Source organism: Saimiri boliviensis, chromosome 12 (assembly GCF_048565385.1).
Source record: "Saimiri boliviensis isolate mSaiBol1 chromosome 12, mSaiBol1.pri, whole genome shotgun sequence".
Taxonomy (NCBI): domain Eukaryota; kingdom Metazoa; phylum Chordata; class Mammalia; order Primates; family Cebidae; genus Saimiri; species Saimiri boliviensis.
In genome coordinates, this window is record NC_133460.1 from 18,645,877 (window position 1) to 18,673,142 (window position 27,266).

Genomic DNA, 27,266 nt, shown 5'->3' on the forward strand with positions numbered 1-27,266 from the left:
CACGGTGAAACCTTGTCTCTACTAAAAATACAAAAATCAGCTGGGTGTGGTGGAGCATGCCTGTAATTCCAGCTACTCAGGAGGCTGAGGCAGAAGAATCACTTGAACCTGGGAAGTGAAGGTTGCAGTGAGCTGAGATCACACCAGTGCACTCCAGCTTGGGTGACAGAGAAAGACTCCGTCTCAAAAAAAAAAAAAAAAAAAAAAAAGCGGACTATGAGATATGGAGTCAATTAACCCAGGTTCAGATCTTGGCTCTGACACCTACATACCATGTTGCTTTCAATAATGTTACTCAGAGGCACAGTCACTTTCTTCCATTATAAAGTGTAGATAATAGTAGTATCTATCTCTTAGAATTGTTGTGAGGCTTAAATGAGTTAATATATGTAAATGATTAGGATGGGACATGGCACTTCATAATGGCTTATTACATAACAGGTATTACTATCATTACAACTGTTATTCTTCCTGGAGTTTAGTGTGCGTGTGAATGTTATCCATCAAGGATTTGCAGGTAGGGAAAAAAAATAAAAAACCATTGTTCTTGTTTCCAAGTAGGAATTGTATCTTTTTAGCATGGAGTCTTACAAGAAAGTCGTTTTAGATGGTGATGATGATGATGTTGACAATGGCTGTTTCTTTTCTATAGCATTTGTAATCAGTACAGCCACATTGCAGACAAAGTCAGTGAGGTTCCTGCCAACACTGCGGAGCTGGTATTCCTCATTGAATTCTTAAAGAAATCCAGTGATGTCACTGTGTTCAAACTCAGGCGGCAACTCAGAGACGCAAGTGAACGGCTGGAGTTTCTGATGGATTACGCAGACTTGCCGAGTAAGTCCAAAGCCGTATGTGTACATCAAAATGCGTACCTAGCTGCATATTTTATATTTGTATATATACCATTTAAAATAGTCCATATGTATTTACATATTTAGGAGTAAAGTGTGGAGAAAAAGGATAGTTATATGAATTCTACCACTAAATATCAGAAAAGCTGCCTTTTAAGTGCCCCCATATGTTAGAGGTATTAATTTTATACTCATATCCACAGTAATTTGAATCACGCAAAAGGAATCTTGTTAGACACAAAGGAGACATAGCTAGGTACTTGCCCTCTGGTTCTTAGATGCCTGTCTTGGCATCTGTGTCTGGTGTTCTGGAAGAGTCACTTCCAAATGCAGAATCATTTTTTTAAATGAGTAGATTTCACTTACCTGTAGGGTCTTGCTCTGTCACTCAGGCTCGAGTGCAGTGGCACCACCTTGACTCGCTGCAACCTCTGCCTTTTGGGTTCCATTGATTCTTGTGCCTCAGCCTCCTGAGTAGCTGGAATTACAGGCATGCGCCACCATGCCCAGCTAATTTTTGTATTTTTAGGAGAGACAGGGCTTCTCCATGTTGGCCAGGTGGTCTTGAATTCCTGGCCTCAAGTGATCCATCTGCCTTGACATCCCAAAGTGCTGGGATTACAGGCATGAGCCACCACGCCCAGCCACCCATCTGTAATCTCCATTAATCCCGCCTTTGAAGAGGCTGGGACACTTTCCTTCATGCTCCTGCATATTGTGAAAGGAAATAATAGAAAAAATAGTCAGGGATCCTTGAAAGCTTGGTGGGCCAAGTTAGCGTTTTGAAGTAAGAGGCAGATTCTGTCCGGGCACGGTGGCTCACACCTGTAATCCCAGAACTTTGGGAGGCTGAGGCGGGCGGATCACAAGGTCAGGAGTTTGAGACCAACCTGGCCAACATGGTGAAACCCCATCTCTACTAAAAATACAAAAATTAGCCAAGCATGGTGGTGTGTGCCTGTAATCCCAGCTGCTTAGGAGGCTGGGGCAGGAGAATCACTTGAATCCAGGAGGCGGAGGTTGCAGTGAGCTGAGATCATGCTGTTGCACTCCAGCCTGGACAACAGAGCAAGACTCCATCTCAAAAAAAAAAAAATTCTGAAGGAAAAGTTGATAAACTCTCAACAAGCCATTTTCTACCTGAAAATACCTGTGAATTACTTGATATTCACAATGTGTGGAAGTTGATGGGAGGGAGACATGGGGACTGGGAGTGAAAAGTGATTCCTTGACCATCCACCTGCTTGTTCATGAGCTGTGTGTCCTTGACCCCTAGATATACCACGGATTCTCACTGTGGGCTCTGCCTCCCAAAATTGACAAAGGAAACCCAGGGTGGGCATTATAATTGACCAGAGTCACAAAATGGGTAGGGCATCTGGCTTTGATACCATGACTGCCATTTAACCAAAAGGGAAACCGAGATGCAGATGAGGACAATAGTTTGAACTGTGGAAGCAGAGCATCATCCTGGGTTTCTGACTTTACTCAGACCTAGCTAGGAAGACAATTAAGCAGAGAGGTTAGAACGTAGGCTTTAGAATTAGAGCTGCATTTGAATTCCTCTCTGCTGCCTTCTAGCAGTATAACCTTGACCACTAGGCTCAATGGCTGTGTTTGCCATCTGTGCAAACAAGGCTGACAATATCATCTATCTTCTAGGCTGGCCCTTAGTAAATGCTCAACAAACGGCACTGGCACTCATCCATGTGTTCATGGCCACCCCCACAACACTCCTGTTGACCTCTTGTTCTGCCTAATTACCTATGCTGAACAGTGTCCAGGAGCAGACAGTATGTGTTTTGCAGATGAGGACATCAAACTGAACAGCACTCTGTTCCTCTGGCCAGACCAGATTGAAGATATCTTTGAAAACAGCCGGAACTTGCTCCTTCACAAGAGGGATCAGGCAGAAATGGATCTGATTAAAAGGTAGCGGGAGTCTGGGATTGTTTTGGAAATAAGACCTGACTTCTTCACCCATGCTGCAGGTTCCTGGTTCTGTCTGGAGCCCCCACCACCCCCCACTCCACGGCAATCTGTGGGTGAAGTCTAAAAACAATTGGTGCAAAAAGAATTTCCTTTGGTTTCCCACTGAGGGATGTTTTAAGACTGCTTCACTGTAGTAACTCCTGCTAACGTCTTCCCTTCCTGCCTTGAATAATTGGAATTTGGCAGTGCAGAGAGAAAAAGGCAAAACTAGTTGCATGTCATAATAGCCTCCCCAGTAATCATAGTGAAATTGTCAGCCTTACATTGGAGACCACAGATCTGTAAGATATCAAGACAGGGATAATAAAGGCATGGCAGGGTGGCCGAGAAATTGCCTATTTTGCAACTGGTCTTGTTCAGAGATAATGTAGCTATAATCTCTTATTCATTCATTATTTGTCAATTCAATTGGTATTTTTTATGGATTTTCATGACGTGCTATGCTGTATTCTAGACATATATGTGTGTTTGGCTGCTAATAAAGATTTTAATACAGTGACATAGAAAATACAGACATACCGACAAATCCAATAATGTCAATAATGTCAAGTGAAGTGAGCCAAGTGTCATGCACATGGTTTTTTGTTTGTTTGTTTTTGTTTGAGACGGAGTCTTGCTCTGTCACTCAGGCTGAAGTGCAATGGCGTGATCTTCACTCACTGCAACCTCTGCCTCCTGAGTTTAAGCAATTCTCCTGCCTCAGCCTCCCAAGTAGCTGGGATTACAGCCACACACCACCACACCTGGCTAATTTTTTGTATTTTTAGTAGAGACGGGGTTTTACCATTTGGCCAGGCTGATATTGAACTGCTGACCTTGTGATCCTCCCGCCTTGGCCTGCCAAAGTGCTGGGATTCCAGGGACACCCCACCCAGCCCTGGAAACAATTATCATTTTATGACGAGAGTTAGGAAGGGCCCATTTCTCCTTCTGAGGGGTGACTCTCAGCTTGATCTCATCCACTGGTTCCCCAGCTCTTAACAGCAGAGGCCAGTACAGGTCTGCTCTTCTAGAAGCTCAGCAGGGCACCCCTGGGCTCAGCCCTCTCTTGGTTGAACGTTTAAATCCTTATGTCCAACATTTTGCTTTAATCCTGGGAACAGCCTGGGAGATGGATGAAGCTCTATTCATGCATCCATCTATCTCATGAGAAAACAATCGTGCTTCCTCTGCAAGAAACTTGGCTTTATTTTCCCAGCCCACATTAATGATTTTGGGGTTCCATGCCAGTTCTTCTCCATTCACTGTCCCTACCCCACCCTCCGGCTCTGCACTTGGAAGGTGATGCCCAGTCTACAGTGTTTGATTCTCTTTTCTGTTGGATCTGGGCTAGGCCCTGTCCATGAGGCCCTGCAGGAGGTTGGAGAGTTGCTAGTGGGCTTTTCTTCCTCTCCCTTCCTGCTTGGCCCTGGGGCTCAGAGGCAGTAGCTGCATCCCTCTCTTGTCAACACCTGCTCCTCCCCGGTTCCAGTTTCCCATTGTCCCCAGCCTGTGGGTCCTAATGGCTTCCCTCTGATGCTATTCTCTGGGTGCCTTATTGTCTGCTATTTGTTCCTTTAATCCTACCCATATCTTACCCTTGCAAGTAATCAATCCTTTCTTAAAGTATCTTTCTTTGAACATGGTAGTGAATTGTTTCCTGCCAGAATCCTCCCTTATGCTCTAAGTGGTCCCACAAATACAACTCTTATTCATCCTAATTTCCTGAGTACCTACTATTTGCTAATGATTGTATTATTCTATGGAATATAATATATTGGGATATATATATATACATATATATATATAGGAATTTATGTGAAATATGTGTGGAATTTATATGTATACACACACATACACACAGCTAGTCAGACTTACGATGGTTCAACTTACAATTCTTTGACTTTCTGATGGTGTGAAAGTGACACTTTGAGTACCCATACAACTATTCTGTTTTTCACTTTCAGTGCAGTATACAATAAGTTACATGGGATAGTCAACACTTTATTACAAAACAGAGTTTGTCTTAGATGATAGCTGTGGACTAATATGAGTGTTCTGAGCACATTTAAGATAGGCTAGGCTAGCCATGAAGTTCGGCAGGTTAGCTGCATTAAATGAATTTTCAATTTCCAATATTTTCTATTTTTTTTTCTTTGTTGAGATGGAGTCTCGCTTGGTCGCCCAGGCTGAAGTACAGTGGCACTATCTTGGCTCACTGCAACCTCCCCATCCTGGGTTCAAGCGATTCTCCTCCCCCAGACTCCTGAGTAGCTGAGATTATAGGCACACACCACCACACCTGGCTAATTTTTTGTATTTTTAGTGGAGGCAGGATTTCACCATGTTGGTCAGGTTGGTCTAGAGTTCCTGACCTTGTGATCTGCCTGCCTTGGTCTCCCGAAGTGCTGGGATTATAGCATGAACTACTGCCCCCAGCCAACTAATTTCTAGTATTTTCAACTTACATTAGGTTTATAGGGATGTAACCCCATTGTAAGTCAGGGAGCATCTGTTTGTATGCATGTGTTACAAGGATGCGAAAGTACTTTGGAAACTATAATGTGCTCAGCAATTAGAAGAAATTAGAAACAATAGTAATATTTTAAGGTAATCACTGAGCTTACATGCTGTTGCCCTCTGGGAGGAATTCAAAAGTGCTTTCATCAGAGATTTCTATGTGAGTATAGTATTTGGAGCTTCAAAAAGAATTTAATGATGTGAAAAGGCACCTAATTGCATAGACAACAGCAGTAAAATAAGTTTTGCATCTGACTCAGTGGTAAATTCTGTGGTTCTGAAAGTTATATGAAATTTACGTGATGGATGACTCAGGGATGTGAGCTGCTGTTCTCTGCCATAAAAGGGTAATGGAAAACACTTTGGCATCCTGGACGAAGGAAGAAAGAGGTCTTACTTAGGGAGAGCACCCAAGATTGTGTTTCATCAAAGCCTAAAGATTCAGATAGAACATGGTTCCTTGTATATAGTGGATGTTCACCATTTTGATGGGTGAATGAATGAAAGAAATGTTTTTACAGTAAGGATATTCTTAAAAATGAACACCAACCAGAATCTAAAATTACAGCTTATTACAAAACAAAACTTAAAAGCTGAGAAAAGGAATGGAGGCCAGAATATGTAGCTCATGACTGTAATCCCAGGACTTTGGGAGGCCAAAAGCAAATCACCTGAAGTCAGGAGTTCGAGATTAGCCTGGCCATCATGGTGAAATCCCGTCCCTACAAAAAATACAAAAATCAGCTGGGCGTGGTGGTGGTCACCTATAATCCCAGCTACTCAGGACGCTGAGGCAGGAGAATGACTTGAACCCAAGAGATGGAGGTTCAATGAGCCAAGATTGCACCACTGCACTCTGAGCTTGGGCAACAGAGCGAGACTCTGTCAAAAAGGAAGAGAAGGAAGGAAGGAAGGAAGGAGGGAGGGAGGGAGGGAGGGAAGGAAGGAAGGAAGGAGGGAAAGAAGGAAGGAGAGGGGAGGGAAAGAAGGAAGGAAGGAAGGAAAGAAAGGAAAAGAAAGAAAGCTCAAGTCAAACCACTTGAAAATAAATTATCCTAAATTGAGTTTAAGAAAAAAGCAACATTAAAACTGTCATAACAGAATTAAGTATTCTTAAGATAGCCAAATTTATGAAATGTCACTATAGCTGATGTCAGTGACAAGTTCCCTTGTTTGTTCAAAAAGTATTGATTATTTGCTATATGCCAGATGGTCTAACTGCTAAAGACACAACAAGAAATTAAGGAGACAAGAAACGTGTTTATTTTCTTGAGCAGAGCTGGGTTAAAAAAAATACATGAAAATCTAGTGTATTTATAGAGTTTACATTTTAGTGAATGTGAGTAAACACTTGTGTATTGACAACTGTATACTAGGCTCAATTCTGAGTTTTTTTTGTTCTCGTTGACTTTATTAAGCCGGTACTTTTTCTATCCTTGTTTTATGTACCCGAGACATAGAGTTTAAGAAACTTTCCCAAGACTACTTAGCTACTAAGTGGCAAGGTGGGAATCTGAATCTAGCATGTCTGGCTCAAGACCCTGTTCACTTGATGCTATATAATTCTACCTCATTAGAAAAAGGGAGCACTGAGACCTGCTTTGTTGATCATATGGATGAAGTCGATAAATTTCTGGAAAGGTCACCCCTGATCACTGTAGCTACAGCAGCCCTCCATGTCTGTCTGCTAGTCACTCTGCCCTGTTTTATTTTCTCCGGAGCATTTATCACTAACAGAAATAACTTATTGTTTGTCTTGTCTATGGATTTATTCATCCATCCATCTATCCAGCCATTCATCCATTCATCCATCTATCTACCTGTCTATCTATCTATCTATCTATCTATCTATCTATCTATCTATCTATCTATCTATCTATCTTTCCATTCATCCATCCATGTCTGTTGTCTAGGTCTCCCTCAGTTAAAATACAGACTCCTTGAAGGTGGAAAGCTTAATAGCATACCTCACAGATATATTCCTGATGCCTAGGGCAGTTCTAGAATGTATTAGGCACTTAATTGTCTAGTGGCTGAATGGATAAACAATATGTATATGTGTACATATATCTTATACATATTTACCTGTACAGAAAAACACCTGGAAATGTTTAACCACAGATAGGCTCACAACAGCTCCATTTCTGGGAGGTGGTCTTATAGATAGTTTAACTTATTGTTTCATCTTCATTTATTTTGAGAGAGAGAGAGATAGAGAGATGGAGTGGAGAGGATGGAGGGGAGAAAATCTGCAGATACCTGATCAAATTAACTGCAGGCTTAAATATGGGCAAGCAGAGCTGATGTTTTGAAAGTGCACAAAATGCAAAGTCCAAATGTGACCAGGCTGTCTTTACTTTCAGATGCTCAGAATTTGAGTCGAAACTTGAGGTCTACCACAAAGAACTGGAAGGTTTTAGGAAGCGTGAAGTGATGACTATGGAAGAAATGAAGCACAATGTTGAAAAGCTTAATGAGCTTTCAAAGAACCTAGAGCAGGCGCTGGCGGAATCTGAGGTTTGGGATCTTGAGATGGGGACTTAATGATGCTCTACTGCTCTGTCGGTTCTGATCCTTGGTTGTATATTTCTGGTTTCTTAACAGCATCTATTAGGTGGATAGTATTGATTAACTCATTGGCCAGTTCTTTCATTGGTACTTTCTTTCTTTCTTTCTTTTTTTGTAAGACAGGGTCTCATTCTGATGTCCAGGCTAGAGTGCAGTAGTGTGAGCTCAGCTCACTGCAACTGCCACCTCCTGGGTTCAAGTGATTCTCCTGCCTCAGCCTACAAAGTAGTTGGGATTGCAGGCATGTGCCACCATGCCCAGCTAATTTTTTGTATTTTTAGTAGAGATGGAGTTTTGCCATGTTGGCTAGGCTGGTCTTGAACTCCTGATCCCAAGTGATCCACCTGCCTCAGCCTCCCAAAGTGCTGGGATTACAGGCATGAGCCACCAAGCCCAGCTTATTGGCACTTTCAACTACCTTTTCTTACATCCCTTCATGACATCAGACTTTTCCCTTAGTTACTGAGCACCCAAAGAAGAAATTATAATGTTAATGCCTACATATATTAAGCATTTATTGTGTGCTTAGCAATGATGAAGACTTTCATATGCAATATTTCATTTAATGCCTGTAACACATCTTTGGGTTAGGTACTGTCATAATCCTCACTTATCCCTGAAGTAAGAGAACTAAGTCTTGAACAAGCTAAGTAACTTTCCGCAAAGGTCAGCTGATAAATTGTTTAACCATTAAAATTCTTACCTCCAGGGCAAGTTGGTACAAGGGGGTGACTTCATATAAGTAGCTAATGTATATATGAAAATTATGAAACAGAGATATGGCTATCATAGAGTGGAAACAGAGAAGAAAGGGCAAAAGCAACATTAAAACTGTCATAACAGAATTAAGTATTCTTAAGATAGCCAAATTTATGAAATGCCACTATAGCTGATCTCAGTGACAAGTTTTCTTATTTGTTCAAAGAGTATTGGTTATTTGCGATGTGCCAGGTGATCTAACTGCTGAAGACACAACAAGCTGTTTATCCTACAGTTTCAACCAGACAGACCTCAGCTGCCAAGGTCCTTGGAGATGGCAGAGGGACATTCATGCTTGAGTTCATGCTTTCGTTTCCTCTCTTACTCTCCAGATGAATAAGCATTTCCCTCCACTTGGTTTTCAAGGCGCTGAGGAATTTGCCATGGTGCCTTCTAAGGTTTAGGAGAACAACTCATCCCATAAACAGCATCTCCTTTTGCCTTGCAGCTGATCAATAAAGAGGAAGAGCTATTGGAAAAGGACAAGAGTACCTATCCTCTTCTGCAAGCCATGCTGATGAACAAAGTGCCTTATGAGCAGCTGTGGACGACAGCCTATGAGTTCAGCACCAAGTCCGAGGAATGGATGAATGGTATGTGGTGATCTCACTCTGCTGGGACAGATGGGGATGGGCGCAGGATCCACCCAGCCACTTCTGAAATACAGGTTGCACTTAAGAATCTGTCTGGACTTGGCCAGCTGCAGTGGCTCACGCCTATAATCCCAGCACTTTGGGAGGCTGAGGCAGGTGGATCATGAGGTCAAGAGATCGAAACCATCCTGGCCAACGTGGTGAAACCCCCTCTCTACTAAAAAATACAAAAATCAGCTGGACATGGTGGCGCGCACCTGTAGTCCCAGCTAATCGGGAGGCTGAAGCAGTAGAATTGTTTGAACTGGGGAGGCGGAGGTTGCAGTGAGCTGAGATCACACCACCGCACTCTAGCCAGGAGCCTGGTGACAGAGCAAGACTCTGTCTTAAAAAAAAAAAATCTGTCTGGACTTTTAATCGGATTTTGACACTCCAGATTAAGGTGGCCACAGTCAAAATTTGTTGATGTGATAATAAAAATAGAAGGTGGAGCAAGAGCCAGATCTATTTCTAGGGTAAAATGCAATAGGCAGCCACCCAGAGTCACGACTTTGAGTTGCAGATAGTGGGAGAACAGATGTCAGTTTTATGATGGTGCTGCTTCAGGAAAGGCCAGGGTGCCATAGACACCCTTTTACTCTAGGACCTGGGGTCCAGAAAGGTATTGAGGAGTTGGAATCAACAGGAGTCAGTGATTGATCCAATATAGGGTAAGGGGCAGGGAGGAAGAGAGTTATTTTCCTCCCAAAGGTAAGAATTTTGTTGCCTCAAAGTTAATTTATCTTGCTTTTCTTTTTCTAGTTACTGAAGGTAGAAACTTGGATGATTGATTTTAGAACTTTCTCCTTTTTTAATGTTATAAATTTCTCCTTTATAGTTGTACTTCACAAATTTTGTTCAATTTAAAAGACTTTCTAATTTCCTTTGAGACTCCTCTAGGACCCATGGATTATTTATAAGTGTGTTGTTTAATTTTCTGGTCACTGGAGATTTTCTTGTCATGTTTTTATTGTTATTTCTAATTTAATTGCATTATGGTCATAAAAGACACTGCATGATTTTACTTATTTTCAATTTGTCGAGGTTAGTTTTGTGACTCAGAATAAGATTCACCTTGGTAAGTGTTCTATTTGCAATAAAAAAGAATGTGTATTCTGCTGTTATTGAGTGGAATATTTTATCAAGGGATCAAGCTGCCTTTGTTAAACACCAGCTTTGGCAGGGCTGTTACTTTGCTAGACATATCCCTGACCATGGATAAGCATCAAGTTCTGCAATGGAATTCCTAGTGAGTGTCACTTCACTTTTCCCTTGCAGTGGCTTTCAAAGTATGGTTCCAGGACAAAGCAGCATTCTCATTAACTGAGAATGTGTTAAAAATGCAAAATCTTGAGCCCTCGCTTGCTCCAGACCTGACTCAGAAACTCTGGGAATGGGGCCCAGAAATCTGTTTTAACAAGCCCTCCTGGCAGTTCTGATGCCTTCTAAACTTGGAAAACTGTGAATATCCTACAGAATCCCTCCCTGTCACTCACATTTGGATGGCACCTTCTCTAGTTTCCATTAGAGACACATGTTTTTCCTTTATTATCTGCCTTTGATCATTAAATGGGGAGTTAGAATAGGCAAACTTGGTTAATTGCATGGCCTCACATTGCTCTTTTGCCTAAAAGTTACTTGTTTACATTCATGGGGCTGAAGAGTATTAAGCTTGAAGAATGACTTCAGCAATGTGTTATAGAACTCCAGGATGTCTGAGCTGGACAGGACTCCAGAAGTTATTAATGTTCCCTGCAACCTCTATTCTTGAATCTTGACTGTATCCACAGAGCTACAAAAATTTCTACCTGCTGTCTTATCCTTTGAGATCAGAGAATTTCAGAATATAGTCTTGCCATAAGCGATGAACTGAGAAGCTACCAAGGCATGTGGATAAAGGGATCCATACCTGCTCTTCTCTTCAAAAAGCAATGTCTAAAATCCCAGGACAATTTTATGTTCTCTCTTGTTGTAGATATAGATTTACCAGTTCAGGCTGTCTCTAGACAATCATAAACAGAGGGAAATTGCTTCTAACAGAAATACTACTGCTCCTCTTTGCCTGACTGATTGCAAATAACCCAGGCAAGTCACTTTGTGCTTCACTCTTACAACTATAGAGTGGGAACAATGTAGAGTGTTAGCCTTACCTAATTTATTCATCCTACTGGGAAAGTCACTGTGATAATTCAGCCAAACCCACCCAGTAGAGGCTACTCACTTGTGGCGTGGGCGCCTTTCTATTCTAGCCCAGCACCTTCAGTATTTCCTGGTGCATGAAAGATACTCACTTTTTTTTTTTTTTTTTTTTTTTGAGACAGAGTCTTGCTCTGTCACCAGGCTGGAGTGTAGTGGCGCAATCTCAGCTCACTGCAACCTCTGCCTCCTGGGTTCAAGTGATTCTTCCGCCTCAGCCTCCCAAGTAGCTGGGACCACAGGTGCATGCCACCACGCCCGGCTACTTTTTTTGTATTTTTAATAGAGACGGGGTTTCACCGTGTTGGCCAGGATGGTCTCAATCTCTTGACCTCGTGATCTGCCCACCTCGACCTCCCACAGTGCTGGGATTACAGGCGTGAGCCACCACGCCCTGCCGATACTCACTTTTTAAAAAATTTAAACTTCTGATTACTCCACAAAAATGTTGGGTTGATGAAGCATGTTAAATTAACAAAGTTATATTTAGTTTCAGCAGTCCCAAAAGATAAGTATTTTTGAATAAGTTAGCAACATCACATAGCAAGAGTTCATACTAATTTGAAATATCTAAGCAGGGGGCAGCAGCATGGAAAGGTCTTAGCTGAATGTGAAACCCAAATGCTAAAGGTTCTTAGCAAAATAAAGGAAAGGGAAGGAAATTAATGTTTTGGACAAATTGTTTAAAATGAGATGTTACTCTTTGTTTTTAATACTTTTTCTTTTCTTTTTTCTTTTTCTTTTTTTTTTTTTAGACAGAGTCTCACTCTGTTGTCCAGGCTGGAGAGCAGTGGCACTATGCTGGCTCATTGCATCCTCCACCTCCCAGGCTCAAGTGGTCCTCCCACCTCAGCCTCCCAAATAGCTGAGTAACTGGGACTACAGAGCGCACCACCACACCTGGCTGATTTTTTTTACATTTTTGGTAGAGGCGAGGTTTAACCATGTTGCCCAGGCTGGTCTTGAACTCCTGAGCTCAAGCAATCTGCCTGCCTTAGCCTCCCAAAGTGCTAGGATTATATATGTGAACCACTGTGCCCTGCCCTGTTTTTAAAATAATTTCAAACTTACATAAAAGTTGCCAGAACAACACGGAGACCTCTCATATCTGCATTCACCTTTCCCCAGTGGTTAATATGTCACAGCTTTTGTGAAGCACTTTTTATTACTACTATAACAGCTTCTAAAGCCAATAATAACAATTTGTTTTCTTTTTTAATTTTTCTTATTTTTTTGTGGAGACAGGGTCTCACTATGTTATCCAGGTTGGTCTCAAACTCCTAGGCTCAAGCAGTCCTCCCACCTTGGCTTCCCCAAATGCTGGGATTACAAGTGAAAGCCACTGCACCTGGCCATAAAAACACAATAATAACTATTGATATGCCAATTGTACATCCATTGTATGCCAGGCATTATGTTAGCCACTGTACATTATCTCTGTGAATTTCCAAAATCACTCTCCAGGGTATCCATTATTACCCCTGTGATCACAGGAGATACTGTTGGTGCTCAGGAAAGTCCTGTATCATACCCAAGGTTCCACTGGCTTAGTGCAGGTTTCAGAACCTCAAAGCCTGTATGTGTTCCAGTCTCCAAAGGATACAGGAGGCACAGCTCTAAGTTCAGGGGATTAAAGGTACGGATGACTAACACCTAGGCAATGGTCCGACTCTTCCCTCACTCTTTTGTCTTTCAGGACCCCTCTTCTTACTGAATGCTGAGCAAATCGCGGAGGAGATAGGGAATATGTGGAGGACAACGTATAAACTGATCAAGACCTTATCTGATGTGCCTGCACCCAAGCGCCTAGCGGAGAATGTAAAGATCAAGATCGATAAGTTCAAGCAGCATCTTCCCATCCTCAGTATTTCTTGCAACCCAGGAATGAAAGACCGGCATTGGCAACAGGTTTCTATCAATCACTGCCCGTCCCCGAGCAGCCTGGCCCAGACCTGGTCCTCAAGGTCCTTGGGAAGGCAGGAAACATTACTAACTGAAGCTTCTCCTTTCTGAAAGGAGAATCTCCTTAAGGCCAAAGGGATAGCAAATGAGAGTGGTAAGCCTTCTGAAGGAAGAGAATAAACTTCCTGCCCCATGAACAGGTTGGCCCTGTCCCTGGAACCCGTACTGCTGGTGGTTGGTTCAGTGTTGTTCCAGTCAATGGTCACAAAAGGGTCTCTTTCCTGCTTTCTAAGCAGATGGGCTTTTGGAGGCCAAGAGCCTCCAATCTTGGCCTCCAAGATGCAACAAGGATGTATATGTCCTCTCAATACAGTGATGGGACCTTGATTTGCTCCTTGACCCAGGGTGTACAAAAAAAAGTCACATCCCTCCCTGAGGGTTGCTAATAATACCAGATGATGTCCACTTAGGATGACTTCACTTAGGGTGACTTTGGTGTGGCCTTTCATTGTCAAACAGGTTCAGAACTCATTTTGCACTCTTTTTTCAGCCCTCTGGGCCTATAAATTAGGATAATACTCTCCTTAAAAATAGTTGCGATTTTTATGAGCAACCAGGTATGAGGGTGACAAGTGTGTGTGAACACTAAGCAGAAAAAAGAAAACTCACTGTGTTTCTAAAATAATCGTCACATCCAAGGGCTAGCAATGGCCTTGAAACATCCTCTACCAAAGAGTTGCTCTGTGCGCAAGTGAAAGTGAATATGGCTTTCTTTGGGCAGATTCTTCTCTGACTTGGCCTGTACCTCCCCATTCTCAGAACACTGTTAAGGCCAGGCATGGTGGCTCATGACCACAATCCCAACAGTTTGAGAAGCTAAGACAGGAGGATAGTTTGAGCCCAGCCTGGGCAACAGAGTGAGACCTCATCTCTCCCTAATTAATTAATTAATTAGCCAGGTGTGGTGGTGCACATTTGTAGTCTGAGCTACTTGGGAGGCTGAGGTGGGAGGATTGCTTGGGCTCCAGATGTCAAGGCTGTATCAAGCCATGATTGCACCGCTGCACTCCAGCCTGGGAAACAGAGGGGGGCAAAAAAAAAAAAAAAAAAAACAGATATAAGACTGAGGAAATTCTCTCTGAAAGGAACCAGTGGTGACACAGTGACAAGGAGCACTTTGCTCTTCCTAGGGAGACAGAGGTCTTAATACATAAGAGAGTCAGGGTTTTTTGTAGGGAGAAGCTACTTTCAATTTCCCAAAAAGTCTTGAGACTCAAGACCTAAGCAAGGATGAAGTGCTGTACAAGGCACAGTCTGTCTGAGTCTACTTCTGGTTTTTCGTTTGTTTGTTTTTTGTTTTGAGATGGAATCTCACTGTGTTGCCCAGGCTGGAGTGCAGTGACATGATCTTAGCTCACTGCAACCTCTGACTCCCAGATTCAAGCAATTCTCCTGTCCCAGCCTTCTGAGTAGCTGGGACTGCAGGCATGTGCCACCACACCTGGTTACTTTTTGTATTTTTAGTAGAGATGGGATTTCACTATTCTGGCCTTGCTCTATGTCCTCAAAGCTCGGGAGATAAAAGCCCCTTGATGCATTGGGAGTGGTCAGACCGGGTGGCTCTTAATCTGCTATACTTCTGTTGCAATCGGTGGTAAACTCAAAGTACTAGTTTAGCATGTCTTAGAAGGATCTCAAATGCTCTCCACCTGGTTATTTTACCTAAATCTTTATCCTCCCTTTCCACGCCCATAAGATCAATGAGACTGTGCACATGATAAGTATTAGGAGCCCAGAGCTTGGGGCCAGTGTGTTTTCCATGCTTGCATTGGTCCCCTGGACCCATGCCGTAAATTCTACTCTTCTGTCTCTGTCTTTATTGCCTTTTCTCAATCCCTTGTTACTGCCAGGACTAAGGGCACACACGTACGGGATAGGGCTGGATCCCAACATCTGGGGCCCAACGAATGGGGTCTGGCACCCTACAAACAGTGAGCCCGTAAATGGAAGCACAGTGGGCTAAGCAGTTAAGAGTCAAGTTCAGAAAGGACAAAGGCCCCAGATACCCTCCGGGCCACCCCTACGCAGATCTCATTCCTCCCAGAAGTGTATGTAGGTCACACCACAGGCCACCCCAGGGACAGCCCAGGCTTGGGGATGTCATTCTCTGCCTGATGCCTAAGTTAGGAGATCCACTGGCATGGATGCCAGCTCTGGCAGAGGGATCTGAAGGATGAACACCTGTAGCACTGTAGTCTAAGCTGGATCTTCTGAAGCCACGCCGTGGCAGTGCTGGGAGTTCTGGTCATTTACAGAACATAGGCAGAAAAAGTTACAGCCTTATGTTTGGGGCACAGACTTTACAGATAACAGCAAAGGGGCTGCTACTGTGGTTTAAAACAAGATGGACGCCACAAATCTGAAAGGCTTTTTGGATCACTACCCTAAGGTATATTTCTGATGTCCTATTTGCAGTTAGTGTTATTTTTGTTATTTTTTCATCATGTGCCTATAACGCTCTTGGTCTTCCTTTATGTCAATGATAACTATTTCTGGGTTCCTTGTTTTCTCGTACTTTCTGTGACATTATAAAAAGTTTCCTGGTCTGGCCATGCTTGGTGACTCACGCCTATAATCCCAACACTTTGGGAGGTCAAGGCAGGTGGATCACCTGAGGTCGGAATTCAAGACCAGCCTGGCTAATATGGTGAAACCCTGTCTCTACTAAAAACACAAAAATCAGCCGGGTGTGGTGGTACACACCTGTAGTCCCAGCTGCTTGGGAGGCTGAGGCAGGAGAATCACTTGAACCTGGGAGGCGGAGGTTGCAGTGAGCTGAGATTGTGCCATTGCACTCCAGCCTGGGCAACAAGAACAAAACTTCATCTCAAAACAAACGAACAAACAAGACTCCTGGTCTCTGTTAAAAACATGTTCAGTATCTGGTTTGTTATTATTTTCACAGTATACTTTATTTTCATTCAAACAAAACTCAGAAGATGACTGGTAAAGATATTCCAGGGACTCAGAGTATAAATGAGATGGAAAGACATTTATGAGACCGAACTATTTTTGTTCAGAAATACATGATTGTCAGGAAAAGATGCATCTGGAATACTACACCTGAGTACCCCAGATGCATCTGTTCCTGACAGGCATGTATATTATTTGTCAAATTAGAGGGTATGTTCTTTATATTCCTTCTTCCCATAGTGGGTCTTCCTCAGAACAGGCAGAAGTTTTAGATTATTCACACATTTCACTCAGACTCTGCTTTAACTCAATTGTGATGAGTTTTAATGTTTTTTTCCACTGTCATTTGCCTGGTTTGACCCACAGTTTCTCCTAGTTTTGCACACAAAGGAGTCCTGCACATACAGTTATATGCTCTCTGTTACAATGCTTGTTCGCTTCTGTTTGTTGAAACAGTTTTTGCAGATGCAGAAGTGGAAGGTTAATTTGCTAGTTTTGTTTGTCAGATGTCTTTTCTGTCAGGGTGCCTGTTTTAAAACTTACTTTATCTTTTTTTTTTTTTTTTTTTTTTTTTAAGAGACGGGGTTTCACCCTGTTGGTCAGGCTGGTCTTGAAATCCTGATGTTGTGATCCACCTGCCTCAGCCTCCCAAAGTGCTGGGACTACAGTCGTGAGCCACTGCGCCTGGCCTGTCTTTAAATAATCAAGTATGGAAAAAGGCCAGGCGCGGTGGCTCACGCCTGTAATCCCAGCACTTTGGGAGGCAGAGGTGGGCAGATCACCTAAGGTCAGGAGTTTGAGATCAGACTGGACAACATAGTGAAGCCCTATCTCTACTAAAAATACAAAAATTAGCCAGACATGGTGATGTGAACCTGTAATCTCAGCTACCTGGGAGGCTGAGGCAGGAAAATCACTTGAACCCTGGAGGCAGAGGTTGCAGTGAGCCGAGATTGTGCCATTGCACTCCAGCCTGGGCAACAGAGCGAGACTATGTCTCAAAAAAAAAAAAAGTATGGAAAAAGAAAAATTTTTAAATAACAAAATTTTAACTGTTAAGAAAAAAAGCAAAACGGAACAAGGTAACATTTGATCTTAGGGAGAAACTGCATTGATAGATGTCAAAACTGGCCCTCTGTAACTAGTAGAAATATAATGTGAGCCATTTGTGCATTTGTGTAGTTTTTGTTTGTCTGTTTTTTTTTTTGTTTTTTTTTTTTTTTTTTTTTTTTTTGAGACGCAGTCTCGCTCTGTCACCTAGGCTGGAGTACAGTGGCACAATCTCGGCTCAGACCTACCTCTGCCTCCTGGGTTCAAGTTATTCTTTTGCTTCACCTTCTCAAGTAGCTGGGACTACAGGCACATGCCACCACACCTGGCTAATTTTTGTATTTTTAGTAGAGACAGGGTTTCACCATGTTGGCCAGGCTAGTCTTGAACTCTTGATCTCAAGTGATCCACTTGTCTCAGCCTCCCAAAGTGCTGGGGTTATAGGAGTGAGGCACTATGCCCAGCGAATAATTTTAAAGTTTCTAGTAGCCACATTTTAAAAAGTAAAGGAGGATTGGCATGATGGCTCACACCTGTAATCCCAGTATTTTGGGAGATCAAAGTGACAGTATTTCTTGAGCCCAGGTGTTCAAGACCAGCCTAGAAAACATAGCAAGACCCCATCTCTACAAAAAATCTTCTTAAAAGAAAAAATTAGCCAGGCATGGAGGTGTATGCCTGTGGTCCCAGCTGCTCAGGAGGTTGAGGCAGGAGGATCACTTGAGCCTAGGAGGTCAAGGCTGCAGTGAGTCGTGATCACATCACTGCACTTCAGCCTGGACAACAGAGCAAGACCCTGTCTAATTAAAATTAGCTGGGTGTGGTGGCCCACTCCTATAATATGACAACTTTGGAAGGCTGAAGTGGGAGGATTGCTTGAGGCCAGGAGTTTGAGACCACGCTGAGCAACATAGCAAGACCTCATCTCTACAATAAATTTAATAATTAGCCAGGCACGATGACGTGCACCTGTGGCCCCTGCTACTGGGGAGGCTGAGGTGGGAGGATCGCTTGGGCCTGGGAGGTCAAAGTGGCAACGAGCTATGATGGTGCTATTGTACTCCAACCTGGAAGAACAGCATGAGACTCTGTCTCAAAAAACTTAATTTAATTTAAAAATAAATTCATCAGTCACACTAGCCACATCTTCAGTGCTCAGCAGCCACCTGCTGCTGGTGGTTATTCTGCTGACCAGCGCAGATAAAAAGAACATCTTCATTATCACAGAAAGTTCTACTGGACAGCACTGCCTTAGTAATAGACACTTGCTTTCCTCTTTTCTTTGCAGATCAGTGAGATTGTTGGCTACGAGATAAAGCCCACTGAAACGACTTGCCTCTCAAATATGATCGAATTAGGATTCGGCAAATTCATTGAGAAGTAAGGGTTTATCCTTTCCTTCAGGAAAGGTTTTGGTCAAAGGATCTGTAAGTTCCCACAGTGATCTGACTGTCCCATATTGGGCTATTTGTTTTTTTCCTTGTGGCATAGGGTGGCTTAAGGCTATTTAATCACCACCCCCTGACTAGTATTGGTGAAGCTTCTACTTTTAGCTGCAGAGCTGATGATGGTTATGACTAGAAAATGGAGTCACAGATTTTATTTCAAAGGGAATTTTTTAAAAAATGTTCTTTGAACCTGAGCTTCAAGCCCAGCTCTCAGTGACTGGGGGCAAAAGCATTCAACTTTTCTGGGCCTTGGTTTTCTCTTCTTTAAACAAACAAAGCAACAAGGCTCCCTGAGCTTTAAAATTGTATGAAACCTGGGCCAATAAGAAGTCTCTTCTCAGCTGGGCACAATGGCTCACACCTGTAATTTCAGCATTTTGCAGGGTAGAGGCAGGCAGATCACTTGAGGTCAGGAGTTCCAGACCAGCCTGGCCAACATGGTGAAACCCCCATCTCTACTAAAAATACAAAAGTTAGCCACGCACGGTGGCACACGCCTGTAGTCTCAGCTACTCGAGAGGCTAAGGCCAGAGGATTGCTTGAACCCAGGAGATGGAGGTTGCAGTGAGCCAAGGTAGCACCACTGCACTCTAGCCTGGGCGGCAGAGCAAGACTCCATCTTAATTTTTTTTTTTAAAGTCTCTTCTCTTGCTTTCTTCCCTTCTCTGAATTCCTGGGGAGTTTGTGTGTGAGAGAATGTTTCTATTTGAATGCTATTTCTAGAACAGTGCTTCTCTCTCTCCCTTTATGCCCCTTTCTGTGGAACAGAGGGGCCATGGATGGGTGGACCCAGTATCAGGAAAATAGTAGGTGTTTTTGAAAGGGGGAGGGATGGGAAGTGAAGCAACAGCCATTCCATAAATTAACAGAGGTTCAAAATCTCAATAAGAAATCAGAATATGGGCTGGGCGCAGTGGTTCATGCCTGTAATTTCGAAACTTTGGGAGGCCGAGGTGGGGGGATCACTTGTGGTCAGGAGTTCGTGACTCAATATGGTGAAACCTCGTCTCTATTAAAAATACAAAAATTAGCTGGGTGTGATGGTGGGTACCTGTAATCCCAGCTGCTTGGGAGGCTGAGGTAGGAGAATCGCTTGAATCTGGGAGGCAGAGGTTGCAGTGAACTGAGATCGGTTGCACTCTAGCCTGGGTGTCACCGCGAGACTCTGTCTCAATAAAAAAAAAGAAAAGAAAAGAAATCAGAATATGGGCAAATAAGGCATAAACAAAGATGGAAAAAAGAGGTCTTATTTTAGTAACCTTACAACAGTGGTTCTCAACTGGGGCCCATTTCCCACCCCTAAGGGACACTTGGAAAGATCTGGAGACATTTTTGGTTGTCACAACTGGCAACAGATGGGGACAGGGCTGGGGAGTCTGCTGCTGTATCTAGTGGGTAGAGCCCACGGATGCTGCTAAACACCCTAGAACAGGCATTCCCAAACTACGGCCCGTGGGCCGCATGCGGCCCCCTGAGGCCATTTATCCAGCCCCACCGCTGCACTTCAGGAAGGGGCACCTCTTTCATTGGTGGTCAGTGAGAGGAGCACAGTATGTGGCTGCCCTCCAACAGTCTAAGGGACAGTGAACTGGCCCCCTATGTAAAAAGTTTGGGGACGCCTGCCCTAGAACATATGGGACAGCTCCCCATGACAATTACCCAGCCTGTGTTAGGTTGCTAGGGCTCATCAGAAGATGAAGCTACCACAAATTTAGTTATAGTCTAATTGACTTTTAATCAAGATTCATGAATCAGGAAAGCCTCCGTTTTCCAAAATAGAATGAGAGCTCCTACTGGGCAGTAGCATAATGGTAAGTTTTATAAGGAAACAGAACAATATGAAAAAGAAAAAAAGATTGAATAATATGAGGTTATTTTTTTTCTAAGGGTTCATTCACGCAAAGGGAACTTCCTTATTCGCTGACTCAGGTTTTCAGGAAAAATGGTCCTGTTTTGGGATCTATCTCCTTCCTTAAAGATTTAGTTTGATTACATGCCGTATAGCATGAGTGACTCCATTTTGGTTTGGTCTGGTCTGCTGGGGTCTAGTGCAGGAGCTCAGCCAGAATAATGACCTCCCATAATTTTTGTTGAACAGGTTGCTCTTACAGTGTACCACAGACTGAGTGAGTGGCTTACACAACAGAAATTTATTGTCTCATAATTCTGGAGACTCCAAGGCCAAGTTGTTGGCAGGGTTGGTTTCTTCTGAGGCCTCTCTTCTTGGCTTGCAGATGGCTGTCTTCCCTACGAATTGTCATGGTCTTCCCTCTGTGTGTCTGTGTCGTCATCTCTTCTTATAAATTCACGAATTACAATGGATTGGGGCCCACCCTCGTGACTCATTTTAATTTAATTACCTCTTTAAAGATCCTTTCTCCAATTAGGGCTATATTCCAAGATATTAGGGGTTAGAATTTCAATATGTGAATTTTGGGGGAGACAATATTTAACCCATAACACAGCCCAAAATGTCAACGATGCCAAGGGTGAGAAACCCTACAAAACATTGGTGGTAGCTGGCAGATCTTACAGCAGGATAGTAAACTTTTTGGTCAAATTAAGGGCTTTTGGAGACTGAGCTGAAATTTCTCCTTTTTTTTTTTTTTTTTTTTTTTGAGACGTAGTTTCACTCTTGTTACCCAGGCTGGAGTGCAATGGCGCGATCTCGGCTCACTGCAACCTCCACCTCCTGGGTTCAGGCAATTCTCCTGCCTCAGCCTCCTGAGTAGCTGGGATTACAGGCATGTGCCACCATGCCCAGCTAATTTTTTGTATTTTTAGTAGAGACCATGTTTCACCATGTTGACCAGGATGATCTCGATCTCTTGACCTCGTGATCCACCCGCCTCGGCCTCCCAAAGTGCTGGGATTACAGGCTTGAGCCACCGCACCCGGCCTTTTTTTTTTTTTTTTTGAGACAGGGTTTTACTCTGTTGCCCAGGCTGCCCCTCTGCTTCTGAGGGGACTGGGAAGCTTTGAAACACTGCACAAGCCTGCACCTTCCCTGGGAGGTGCTGATTTAGGAGGCTTGCTTGGTTCCTTTGCACTTAGCATGAGTGACTCCATTTTGGTTTGGTCTGGTGCAAACCAAACCAGTTTGGTTTTGGTTTGGTTTGCCGGAGTGCGGTAGTATAATCATGATCTCCACTCACTGCAGCCTCTACCTCCCAGGCTCAGGTGATCCTCCCACCTTAGCCTCCTGAGTAGCTGGAACTGCAGGTACACACCATACCCAGCTAATTTTTGTGTTTGTAGTGGAGATGGGGTTTTGCTATGTTGCCCAGGCTGGTCTTGAACTCCCAACCTCAAGCAATCCTCCTTGGCCTCCCAAAGTGCTGGGATTCAAGTGTGAGCCACCATTCCTGACCTAAAATTCCTCCTCTGACGTGTCTTCTCTGCCTCCTCCTGTTGATGTTGCTGTTGCTGTGTTCTCTCCTTAGATTTGAGCCCATTGGTGCAGCTGCCAGCAAGGAATACTCTCTGGAGAAAAACTTGGATAAAATGAAGTTAGACTGGATTAATGTGATGTTCACCTTTGTGAAATACAGGGATACTGTGAGTCTAACTCCAACTGCAACCCCCCCGCCCGCCCACTTTGAAAGCAGCCCCATTTATTTGCAGTAGATTACAGAAGCAATTCATTCAGAATGGCGGTAGAACTCACAGAGGAATAATCATTCACATCTTGATTGTTTGCTCCTGTCTGCCTTCCTGTGCCAAGCATCCCTCTCAGCACCGCCAGAGAGATGTATTCTTTAATTCAGAAAGGACTTTTGATTCAGAGCAAGAAGCTTTCTCAGTGCAAAGGAACCAAGCAAGCCTCCTAAATCAGCACCTCAGAGAAGGTGCAGGCTTGTACACACCTCCAAGGCTTTCCAGTCCCCTCAGAAGCACAGGGGCAGACAATGACTAGGGTTTCTCAGATGTTGATGCGTGCAGGAATCACCAGAGACCTTGTTAAAGTGCAGGTTCTGATTCAGCAGGTCTGGGATGGGACCTAAGATTCTGCAGCTCTAACAGGCTCCCAGATAATATCGATCACATTTTGAAAAGTAAGAATGTAGGTCTTTGTTTTTGCTTGCACTGTAAAAAACACAGGAGTTTGTACAGTGCATGTGAAGGTACACACACCTGAAGTGTTTGCTCAGCTGTCTTTAGGGTCTAGCTTGGTTTTGGGATGGAGTGTGAGGTAGGGATAAGGGCTGCAGCTCTTGGGGAGCTGTAAATCATGGAGGCAACAGGTTGATACACACATCCTACAGACTGTTGGTTTTTCTTTTTTTGAGATGGAGTGCAACTGCCTGATTTCAGCTCACTGCAATCTCTGCTTCCTGGGCTCAAGCGATTCTCGAGCCTCAGCCTCCTGGTAGCTGGGATTACAGGTGCCCACCAACATTACCCAGCTAATTTTCCTATTTTTAGTAGAGATGGGGTTTCACCATGTTGTCCCGGCTGGTCTTCAAAACTTGACCTCAAGTGATCTGCCTGCCTCAGCCTCCCAAATTGCTGGGATTATAGGCGTGAGTCACCACTCCTGGCCCAACCATTGAATCTTAAAGCAACACTTGTAAACCTGCATTGCAGAATCATCTAGGATACTTTAAAAATCCCAGTTGATTCTTCCTGGCTCCTCCACTCCCAGAATGCTAGGGCATCTGTATTTTTAAGGCACCCCTGGTTTTTATCGTGTGCAATATGGATTGAGAACCAAAAGCTCCCAAGCCTCCCTCCTCCCCCAGCTGCATGTTGTCTACTTGTGACTTCTTTCCCTATTCAGTTTCAGTGGTCAGAGTGCCTTGATTTCACTCAAAGAGCTGTAGGGGATGGAAAGGTATGATCCCTTTCCTAACCTAGCATGAAGTTCATTCACAGCCAATACTCCTATAATAAAAGACCGATTAACAAGAAAAAACCATTCAAATTTTATTTAACCTAAGTTTTTTGTTGTTTTTGTGACAGAGTCTAGCTCTGTGTCCAGGCTGGAGTGCAGTGGTGCGATCTCAGCTCACTGCAACCTCTGCCTCCCAGGTTCAGGGGATTCTCCTGTCTCAGCCTCCCAAGTAGTTGGGACTACAGGCATGGACCACCATGCCCAGCTAATTTTTATATTTTTAGTAGAGACAGGGTTTCACCATGTTGGCCAGGATGGTCTCAAGCTCTTGACCTTGTGATCTGCCCACCTGAGCTTCCCAGGTGCTGGGATTACAGGCATGAGCCACCTCACCCAGCCTAAATATCTTTAAGAAAATTTTCAAGAAAGAAAGTAGAAGTCCTATGTCCTGCAAGACATAGATTCCTATCCCATTAGAGTGGAGTTCTGAGCTGTGAGATTTTAAGGGATCAGCATGAAAAATGGGGAGGTGGCTGGATGAAGTGGCTCATGCCTATAATCCCAACACTTTAAGAGCCTGAAGCAAGAAGATTGCTTGAGACTAGGAGTTCAAGACCACCCTGGGCAACACAGTGAGACCCCACCTCTTAAAAAAAAAATCCAGTCTGAGCACAGTGGCTCACGCCTGTAATCCCAGCACTTTGGGAGGCCAAGGCGGGCGGATCACCTGAGGTCAGGAGTTTGAGACCAGCCTGGCCAACATGGTGAAACCCTTTCTTTGCTAAAAATACAAAATTATCCATGCATGGTGGCATGCACCTGTAATCCCAGCTATTTGGGAGGCTGAGACAGGCGAATCACTTGAACCCAGGAGGCAGAGGTTTCAGTAAGCCGAGATTCTGCCATTGCCCTCCAGCATAGAAAACAAGAGTGAAACTCCGTCTAAAAAAAAGAAAAAAAAATCCTAGCATGGTGGTATATGCCCGTAGTCCCACCTACTTGGGAGGCTAGGCAGGAGAATTCATTAAGCCCATTAGTTTGAGGCTGCAGTGAACTAGAATCAAGCCATTGTACTCAGGCTTGGGTGAGAGACCCTGTCTCTAATAAACAAATTTTTTAAAAAAGGAAAAGAAAAATGGGGAGGTTTCACAATTTTGACAGGGTGGTACCTCTTTATTTACAGGATACAAGCATCTTGTGTGTAGTTGATGACATTCAAATGCTACTCGATGATCACGTGATAAAGACCCAGACCATGTGTGGCTCCCCATTCATCAAGCCAATAGAAGCAGAATGCCGGGTAAGAGGAAATTAATGTTTTGACATGTTTCATTAGCTGTGGGTTTCTCAGAGGAGGGGGAAGGTTTTCACATTCAGTTAACAAAGTTACTTTGTCCTAATTAAAAAATATATATAATTGACATAGTGGCTCATGCCTATAATCCCAGCACTTTGGGAGGCCGAGGCGGGCAGATCACCTGAGGTCAGGAGTTTGAGGCCAGCCTGGCCAACATGTTGAAACCCTGTCTACTAAAAACACAAAAATTATCCAGATGCAGTGGTGGGCACCTGTAATCTCAGCTTCCTGAGTGGCTGAGACAGGAGAATCACTTGAACCCAGGAGGTGGAGGTTGCAGTGAACCAAGATTGTGCCATTGCACTCTAGCCTGGGCAACAAGAGTGAAACTCTGGCTCAAAAATAAATAAGTAAATAAATGACGCAAGACTGAAAGCAATAACCATCCAAGTAAGCATATGGTAGGTTGAGCCTTTGCAACTGTCTGACAAAAGAGAAGATGAGATTTGAATGCACCAAATACACATGCATTTGGAAAGCATCTTATGGGCAGTAGTTATTTAGAATGTAAGCTACCCAAGGGTAGGGGTTTGGCCTCCTGTGCTCATTGTTTGTAGAAGTGATGTAGGCTAAGGGTACAAACTCTGAAACCAGATTGCCTGGGTTCGAATTCTGGCCCTGCTCCTTATTGGTGATGTGACCTTGAGCACATTACTAAACTGTTGTGTTTCAGTTTCTACATCTGGAAAATGAGGTTTGTAATAACATCTACCTTGTAAGGCTGTTGGATTAAATTGTTCTGTATACTTAAAGCACTCAGACCATCACTTGTCACAGGTTGTGTGTGTAACTATTATAAGTATTCTGCTAGAACATGAGCTCTATAAAGGGCAAAGCTCTTGTGTGTTTCACTCATTGCTATGGTCACATCACCTGGAGCAGTGACCAGAGCATAGGGGGACCCTCAATAAATATTTGTTAAACAAGTGACTGACTGACTGAATGAATGAATAAATGTATGGCTCCATCCATTTGCTTGGTCTGTGGCCCTGTGATGCAGAGTGGCAGGTTAATGATTCAGATATGAAATGCTAAATTCACAGAAATGGGAAGAAAAGCTAGTTCGCGTACAAGATAATTTGGATGCCTGGTTGAAATGCCAAGCCACCTGGCTGTACCTAGAACCAATCTTCAGTTCAGAGGACATTATTGCCCAGATGCCAGAAGAGGGCAGGAAATTTGGGATTGTTGATAGTTCCTGGAAATCGCTTATGTCTCAAGCAGTAAGTTTTTATACGCTAATAACTCTTTCCAGTAGAAATACGAATGTTTACTCATTATGCATCCTAGTCACCTTCCTTGAAACTTGTAAATGAACTGGAGTTTTGCAAAATCAATCTTTTATATCTTCTTCTAATTTCAAAAGTTATTATTATTAAAAATGCAAACATATGGCCGGTGTGGTGGCTCATGCCTGTAATCCCAGTACTTTGGGAGGCCAAGGTGGGTGGATCGCTTGAGGTCAGGAGTTCCGGACCAGCCTGGCCAACATGGTAAAACACTCCATCTCTATAAAAAAAAAAAAAAAAAAAAATTGCTAGGCATGGTGGTACATGCTTGTAATCCCAGCTACTCAGAAGACTGAAGTAGGAGGATCGCTTGAACTCGGGAGGCAGAGGTTGCAGTAAGCTGGGATTGTGCCACTGCACTCCAGCCTGGGAGACAGAGTGAGACTCCATCTCAAAAGAAGTTTAAAAAAATACAAACCTACAAATATAAATATGTAACATAGAAAGTAGAATCCTTTTGAATTTCCACTTCCCAAGCAGTAACTATAGGAAGTTTGTATTAAGCTGTCATTTTACATGAGGTTTTATTTGTTACAGGATAATGCAATAACAATTCCATAGATTGAGAATCCTTTTAGAGCTCCAGCAATTATCCACATTTGGTTACTCAGTTATTTAACAAATGTTTATTCAGTACCTACAATGACTCAGGGGTTGTATGGGAATCAGAAAACCCTTGAAGGTGGCAAGAATATGATTTCTGTCTTCATAGAATTTGCTGCCTTGGCTGAGCGTGGTGGCTCATGCCTATAATTCCAGCACTTTGGGAGGCCAAGCCAGGTGGATCACTTGAGCTCAGGAGTTTGAGACCAGCCTGGCAACATGGTAAAACCCCATCTCTACTAAAAATACAAAAAATTAGCTGGGCATGGTGGCAAGTGCCTGTAATCCCAGCTATTCAGAAGCTGAGGCA

The 27,266-nt window shown here is 43.4% G+C and overlaps 1 protein-coding gene across 4 annotated transcripts in view; it reads left to right on the forward strand.

Moving 5' to 3' along the window:
* Positions 1-27,266, forward strand: part of DNAH3 (dynein axonemal heavy chain 3) — a 213,900-nt gene that overhangs the window by 52,014 nt on the left and 134,620 nt on the right. For all 4 annotated transcript variants that reach the window (XR_012512758.1, XM_074381954.1, XM_074381955.1 and 1 more), the window contains 9 exons: positions 653-837; positions 2,663-2,786; positions 7,709-7,862; positions 9,121-9,265; positions 13,197-13,408; positions 18,714-18,805; positions 22,317-22,431; positions 24,891-25,007; positions 26,108-26,287. Coding sequence is in view for 3 of the 4 variants with exons in the window: in XM_074381954.1 (XP_074238055.1) it covers positions 653-837; positions 2,663-2,786; positions 7,709-7,862; positions 9,121-9,265; positions 13,197-13,408; positions 18,714-18,805; positions 22,317-22,431; positions 24,891-25,007; positions 26,108-26,287 (1,324 nt within the window). In the remaining variant the exon portion in view is untranslated. The remainder of the gene's footprint in view (positions 1-652; positions 838-2,662; positions 2,787-7,708; positions 7,863-9,120; positions 9,266-13,196; positions 13,409-18,713; positions 18,806-22,316; positions 22,432-24,890; positions 25,008-26,107; positions 26,288-27,266) is intronic.